This window comes from Zonotrichia leucophrys, unplaced genomic scaffold, assembly GCF_028769735.1.
Source record: "Zonotrichia leucophrys gambelii isolate GWCS_2022_RI unplaced genomic scaffold, RI_Zleu_2.0 Scaffold_1956_7831, whole genome shotgun sequence".
Taxonomy (NCBI): Eukaryota; Metazoa; Chordata; class Aves; order Passeriformes; family Passerellidae; genus Zonotrichia; species Zonotrichia leucophrys.
Genome location: NW_026994161.1, coordinates 1 through 7,182, shown reverse-complemented (window position 1 = coordinate 7,182; position 7,182 = coordinate 1). Strand labels below are relative to the sequence as shown.

At 73.0% G+C, this 7,182-nt stretch overlaps 1 protein-coding gene across 1 annotated transcript; it reads right to left on the bottom strand.

Annotated features, from left to right (window-relative positions):
* Positions 1-3,970: 3,970 nt before the first annotated feature.
* LOC135442189 (basic proline-rich protein-like) lies at positions 3,971-5,542 on the bottom strand. Its single transcript, XM_064701727.1, has one exon. It carries the CDS (start codon positions 5,540-5,542, stop codon positions 3,971-3,973), a length of 1,572 nt encoding a protein of 523 aa, XP_064557797.1.
* Positions 5,543-7,182: the final 1,640 nt, after the last annotated feature.

The window sequence follows — 7,182 nt, the reverse complement described above, 5'->3', positions numbered from 1 at the left end:
CGCCTGCTGCAGAGCGAGCCCCCCCGGGAAAAGGGGGCCCCTGGGTGTGGGGCCCGCCCCCCTCGTCGGGTGCTGTTCCCTAGAGTGGTGTTTGGGGGCCCCGGTGGGGGACCGTGGAGGGGTTCGCCCCCCGCGGGGGGCCCGCTGGCCCAAAAACCCTCCCCGGGGGCCGGTGTGCGGGGGAGGTCGGCGGGCGGGGGTGGTTCGGTTCGGTGGGGGGGTCAGCCCGGCCGACCCCCCCTTCCGCCGCGGCGCCCTGATTCCCGCGCGAGGCGAGTCTCGAAGCCCGGGGGGCGGGCCCGAGGGGGTTGTGAAAGGCGGGGAGGGGGAAAAGAGAGAGAGAGGGAGAGAGGAGAGAGAGCGCTCGCGAGAGGAGGACGGGTCGCGTACCTCGCCCGAGTGGGAAAGAAAAAAAACTGCGCACGGTCCCCGGCTCCTTGCCCCCGGGGGCGCGGGAAGGGGGGCCCGGGGGGGGTGGCCCCAGGGGCGTCCTGGGTGGCCGTTCCCCCCCCAGGCGCCGCCGGGCCCCGAGGTCGGGGGCCCCCGGCCGCCGGCGCCCCGGCGGTCGGCCCTGGCCCCCTCGGTCCCCGATGCGCTCCCGGGGTCGGAGGGCGAAAGAGCGGGGCGGGCAGGGTTGGGGGGGCGCGCCGGGGGGCCCGGGGGTGGGCCCGGGGGGGGGTGGCGCCCCCGGGGCAGGGCGCGCGTGGGTGGCGGCACTGGTTTATTGCCGTAGCATATGTTGTTCAAAGCTTAAGCCATGATGTTAAAATACAACGGGCGGTACAGTGAAATGCGAAGCTCTAAATAGTTATGGTTTTTGGTGTCCCCTTCCCCCTCCTTTGGTAACTGTGGGAAATTTTAGAGCTAAAAATGGCCCACGGCCCCGGGGAGGTATTTAAGACCCAAAAACCCAAGGGCCCCCCCGGGCACTTGGGGGCCCTCTAGAAAACCCTCGAGCCGATGCACGCCCCCGCGGCGGCGACGCCCCATTCGAATGTTCCCCTATCAACTTTCGATGGTCCCTGTCTGTGCCCCTTGGGTGCCAGGGGGGAGGGGGAAATCAGGGTTCGTTTCCCGGGGAGAGGGAGCCGAAAAGGGGCTACCACATCCAAAAGGCAGCGGGGCGCGAAAATTCCCCACCCCCGCCCCGGGGAGGTAGTGACGAAAAAAAAAACAATACGGGGACTCTTTCGGGGCCCCGAAATTTGGAATAGCGCACTTTAAATCCTTGAGCGAGGATCCTTTGGAGGGCAAGTCTGGTCCCGCACCGCGGTAATTCCAGCCCCAAATAGGTATTTTAAAAAAGTTGCTGCAGTTAAAAAGTCGTATTTTGGATTTTGGGGATCGGTGGGGGTTTCCCCCGCGAGGCGGGGCCACCGCCTGCCCAAAGCCCTGCTCTGGGGCCCCCCCTCGATGCCTTAGCGAGTGTCCCCGGGGCCCGAAGCGTTTACTTTGAGAAAATTAGAGTGTTCAAAGCAGGCCGGCCGCCGGAAATATGCAGCTGGAATAAGGGAATGGGAAACCCCGGGGTTTTTTTTTGTTGGTTTTTTGGGAAAGGGGGCCATGATTAAGAGGGAGGGGCCGGGGGATTGGGGTATTGTGCCGCTAAGGTAAAATTCTTGGCCCGGGCGCAAGAGGGCCCTAGAGCGAAAGCTTTTTGCCAAGAATTTTTTATTAATCAAGAACGAAATTTCGGAGGTTCAAAAGACATCAGAAAAGTTAGTTCCGCCAAAAAGTGCCGACGGGCGTTTCCGGGGGCGTTATTCCCAGGGACCCCCCGGGGCACCCCCGGGGAAAACCCAAGTTTTTGGGGGTTTCCGGGGGGAGTATGGTTGCAAAGCTAAAAATTTAAAAGGGAATTTGGGAGGGAAGGGCACCACCAGGAGGACCTGGGGTTTAAATTTTGATAAAACAGGGGAAACCCTTCACCCCCCCGGGAAACAGGGAAAGGATTGACGATTGAAAAGCTCTTTCTCGTTTCCGTGGGGGGTTTGGTGCAGGGCCGTTTAGTTGGTGGAGCGTTTTTGGTCGGGTTTAAATTCCGAAAAACGAACGGGGACTTGGCACCCTAACAAATTTACGGCCCCCCGAGGGGTCGGGGGCCAAAACTTTTTAAGGGGGGACAAGTGGCGTTAAAGCCACCCAGATTAAACAATAACGGGCTGTGATGCCCTTAGAGCCCGGGGGGGGGGCCGCACGCGCCTACACTGACTGGTTTTTTTTTAAAAGCTTGTGCCTACCCTCCCCCGGCAGGCGCGGGTAACCCTTTTAAACCCCCTTCGTGATGGGGATCGGGGATTGCAAATTTTTCCCCCTGAACGAGGGAAATTTCCCCGAAGTGGGGTCATAAGCTCGCGTTGGGTTAAGTCCCTGCCCTTTGTACCCACCGCCCCCTCGCACTACCGATTTGGGTGGTTTAGTGAGGTCCTCGGAAAAAAAACGGCCCGGGGGGTCGGGCCCCGGGGGTGGCCCGGGGTGTCGAGAAGCCCGGGCCCAACTTTACTATCTAGAGGAAGTAAAAGGGCGTAACAAGGTTTTCCCCTATGAAAACCCGCGGGAAGGGTCAAAAACCCGGGGGGGTCGGCGCCGCCCCTTGCCGGGGCCCCCGGCCGGGGCCCCGCGCCCCGGCTCGCTCGGCCGGGCCCCCTCCGTTCGCCCCGCTCGGCCCCCCCCCCGGGCCCCCCGGGGGGGGGCCCCCCCCCCGGGCCGGGACCGGGGGGCCCCACGCCCCTTCCCCTGAGGCCGCCGCCGCAGCCCCAGGAAAAGTGACGGAGGGGCGCGGCACCCCCCGGGCCGGGGGGAAGGAAAACGGGGGGCCCCCAAAGAGAGAGAGAGAGGGAGGGGGGGCCCCTCGGGCGCGGCCGGGGCGTCGCCGGCTCCCCCGTCACCGTTTCGCCCCGGGGGGGCTGACCCCGCGCTACACCGCGCGTCGGGCCGGGCCTCGAAGGCAGGCCGGCCCGGCCCGCCGTCGCGGGGGCTTTTCCTCCCCTCCTCCCCGTCCCTCGCGTCCTACCCCCCCCCGCCCTTGGCCGGTTCCCGCTGCCGGTCCGTTCCCCCCCGGGGAGCGGGGGCCCCGGGCCCCGGCCCCCCAGCCTCTCGCCCCCCGCCGCCGGCGCCCCCGAAGCCGGGGGCGGGCAGGGGCCGTGGGGGGGCGCCGCGCCCCCGGGGGGGCGGCCCGAGTTTTCCCGAGGCCGGCTCTCCCCCCCGGTGCGCGCGAGGGGAAAGCCGCCCCGGGGGCCGGGGGGGGAGGGGTGCTCGGCCGGCCCCTCCCGGAGGCGCGCCCGTCCCCCCTCGCTGCTTCGCCCGTCGAGCGACGGGGGGGGCCCCCTGGCCCTTTTTCACCCGTCGGCGGCCCATGTGGGAAAAGGGGGAGCGGGGGGCGGGGGCGCCTTCGGGGCCCCGGGGGAGGCGGCTCCCTCCGGCCCCTTTCCCCCACCGGGGAGCGGGGCTTTGCCGGGGGCCCGGGAGTAGTTCCGCTCTCGGGCCGGCGGGTTTCCCCCCTTTTTGGCGCGCCACAGAGGGGAAAAGAAACACGCCCCGCCCCCGGGGTTCCCGGGGCCCCCGGCCCCGGGGGCCCGGGGCGCGCGCGCGCCGGCGCGGGCGAGGGGGCCCCTCGGCGGTCCCGGCCCCGGGGGGACCCCCGGCCGGCGGGGGGGTCCCCAGCCGCGGGGGGTCCTCTCGGGCGCAGCGCCGGGCTACTGAGGGGAAACCCCGGGGGCCCCGGAAGGAAGCCGCGGTGGTGGCGGCAGAAGGGGGGCGCCCCCCCCCGGGGGGGAGCTCCCCCCCGGGGGGGCAGCGGGGGGGGCACCCCCGGGGGGCCATTTTCAGGTCGTTTCCCTCGCCCCAGGGCCAGGTACCCAGCGCCCCCCCGGGCCTCGGCGGTTTCCCCCCAGGTTTTTCCCCCCCGGGGGTCGTAAACGCTGTTCGGGGGGGGGACCGAAAGGGGGGGCCGGCGAAGCCGGGCGGCGGTTTAAAGACTCGGGCGGCTCGGGCGGCCCCCCGTGGGGCCGGGGGCGGCGGCGGCGGCGGCGGCGGGGGTGTTGCCCGGGGGGCGGCGCGGCGCCATTGAGGGGTAGGGGAGCAAATACTCCCGTAGCTCCTGCGGTGGGTTCCCCGGGCCCCCGGCCGCGCTTCCCAGCGTTTGTCGTCGCGCCCCCGCCGCGCGCGCGCGGCGGGGGAACCGCGCCCCGCCGGGGGGGGGCGCCCTGCCCCCCCCTCCCGCGGCCCCCGGCCCCTTTCGGAGAGGCCCCGGGCGCCCGGTCGCCGCGGGGGCCGACCCGCCCGCCTCGTGTAACGGGGGACGCCCGGGAAGAGCGCCCGCTCTCTCCTTTCCCCCGGGCCCCGGGGTGCGGGCCCCCGGGGGCCCCCGCGCCCCTTTTCCTGGAAACCGCCGCCCTTGCGGTGTCTCGCGGGCGCGGCGCCGGTCCCGCCGTCCGGCCCCCCATCGCTCCCCCCTCGGCGGCCTTTCCTCCTCGAAGGCGCGCCGGCCGGGGGCCGTCCGCCGGCGCCCCCCCCCCCGGCCCCCACCCGGGGCCCGGGGGCCCTCCGTCGGCGGAGGCCCGCGAGCGGGGCGAACCCCCCCGAGCGGCGGCGGCGCCGCTCGGGCGGGGTCCCCCTCTTTCCCCCCGGGGGACGGGCGGCCGGAGGGCGGGCCCCCCGCGGCCGGCGCGGTCCCGTCCCGGGCCCCCACGTCCCCGTCCCCCGTCCCCTTCCGGCCCCGCGTGGGCCGAGGAAAAGGGGCCCCGGGCGGCCGCGGGGGCGCTTCCCCCGCCCGGGCTCCCCTGAAAAAGAGGAGAGCGGGCGTTGCCCCCCGGGTCGGCCGTACCCCTTCCGCCGGGGGCTGGGCCCAGGCGAAGGGGGGCCCGGGGGGGGGGAGGGGCGGCGGCGGTGCCGGGGGCGCGGGGCCCCCGGGGGCGGCGGCGGGGTCTGCCGGGCCGGCAGGCCTCGGCGCTGGCGAACGCCGGGTCGGCTCTCGGGGGCTCCGCCTCCCGGGGCCCGGGGGCGGGGCGCGTCCGCCGGGCGCCCGGGCCCCCCCGGGGGGAGCGGTCCGCCGGGGGGGGCCCCCCGGGCGGCCGGTGTCCCCGCGCGCCTTTTCCGAGCGGGCGAAAGGGCCGCTGGAGAGAGAGAAGGGAAGCCGGCCCCGCGGCGGCCGGGCGCCCCCCAGCCCCCCCGGGGGGGGCGGCCCCGGGGGGGCCGGCGTGCGGGGGGCCCCCCGGGCCCCGCCCCCGGGGTTGCCCAGCCCGGGGTGTGTTTTCCCCTGAAAGGAGAGCGGGCGGGCCGTGCCCCCCCGGCCCGGGGCGCGCCCCCGGTCGCGCGGAGGGGGCGAGCCGGGGCCCGGGCCCCCTCGAAAAAGGACTGAGGTGGCGTTCCCCTGCGGGGGGAGGCGGGGGGGGGGGGTCCCCCCCCTTGGCAGTTTCGGCGTGGGTTTCTCCGTTTTCATGTTGGTTCTCGTTCGAAGGGCGCGCGCCCCGGGGTTTGGGCGAGAACAAAAAGGGGGGTCGGCGGGAGCGGGCGAAAACCCGAAACTCTTAGCGGTGGTCATCGGGTCGTGGGATGAAAAACGCAGTAGCTGCGAAATTAATGTGAATTGAGGAACTTGTATGAATTCGAACCCCTTCGGCCCCGGGTTTCCCCGGGGGGAGCCTGTTGAGGTGTTTAATCAATCGCGTCCCGGGGGGCCCCCCCGGGGGCCCGGGTGGGGTCGTGCAGGCCCCTTGCCCCCGGCGGGGGGTTCGGGGCGGTGCGGCGGCGGCGGGGGGGGGGGGGGGGGGGGGGGGGGGGCCCGGGGCCCCGGTGCCCCGGGGGGAAGCGGTCGGGGGTGGGCGAGGGGAAACGTTTCCCCCGGGGCCCGTTTGTGCGGCCGGGGCTGGTGCGTGTGCGGGCGGTCGGGCGTCGGGCAGGGCCTTCGTCCCCAAATCAGACTGGGGGCGTCCTAGCTCCCGTCCCGGGGCGAGCCCCCTGGGCGGAGCTGTCCTGCCGGGGGGCGCCCCGGATGCGGCGGCGGCGGCGGCGGGGGTAAGGGAGGACGGCGTGAAAGCGCCGCGAGGGCGAGAGAAAAGGGGGAGAGGAGGGAGGAGAGAGAAAGGGGGAGAAAAAGGGGGGGAGGGGGGGGCCCCGCCCCCCGGCCTTCCACCCCGAGCGGGCGGTGTTGGGGTGGGTAGCGGGGACCCCTGCCGTGCTGCCCCCGGCGCGAGGCGAGAGGCGGGGGGGGTTCGACCCCCCCCCCCTTGGCCCCCTCCCCCTTCCCCCCGGTCCCCCCGGGGGTTGGGGCGCCCAGGGGGGTCGCAGTTCGCTTCCCCCCGAAAGGGTGGCCCGGGCGCCCCCCGGGGCCCCCCGCGGGGGGGTCCTGCCCCTCGTGGCGTGCGCGCGGCCTTTTGGTTTGTTCCGGGGTGGGGGTCTCTGGGGTTTCCCCCCGGGTTCCCCCGGGGGCGGGGGGCGGGAGGCGCGGGGGCGAGAAGGCGGCCGTGGGGGCGCGCCGGCGGCGCCCAGTTTGGGCTTGCGATCGTCAAGGGGGGACCCCCTGATTTAAAAATATTATCCGGGGGGAAAAAAACTAACGAGGATTCCTCAGTAAAGGGAGCGAAGAGGGAAAAACCCCGGGAATCCCCGGGGTGGGGGGGGGGACATGTGGCGTAAGAAACCCCCAAACCCCCGGGGGGCTTCGGGGGGGCCCCGTCCCTTTTGTCGAGGCCCCGCCGCGGACGGTGTGAGGCCCGGGGCGGGCCCCCCCGGGCCCCCGGGGCCCCGGGGTTCCGGGGTCGGGTTGCTGGGAAAGAGAAAGGGGTGGTAAATCCTTAAGCTAAACCCCGGGCCCAGACCCTAGCCAAAGTACCGTAAGGGGAAAATTGAAAAAAACTTTTAAAAGAGAGTTAAGGGGCGTGAAACCTTAAGAGGTAAAGGGGGGGGCCCCCGGCAGTCCCCCGGGAGGATTCAAGGGAGTTGCGGTCGGCCCGGGCGGGTTCCCGGGGATCCCCGCTCCCCTCCCCCCCGTCCCCCGGGGAACCCCCTCCGCGGGGGCGGCGGGGGGGGGGGCCGGCGGGACCCCCGGGGCGGGGTGGGGGGGCATTTCTTGCGGGGGTGGCCGCGACGGCTGGGTCGGGTGGGGAAAGGCCTCCCGGGGGCAGGTGGGGGCGCCGGGACGGGGGGGTGTTCAGCCCCCCGGGAGAGGTTCCGGCCGGGGGG

What these genes read in the sequence shown, in the direction of transcription:
- LOC135442189 (XM_064701727.1), bottom strand. Translation starts at nt 5,542, where the DNA reads ATGACCACCGCTAAGAGTTTCGGGTTTTCGCCCGCTCCCGCCGACCCC.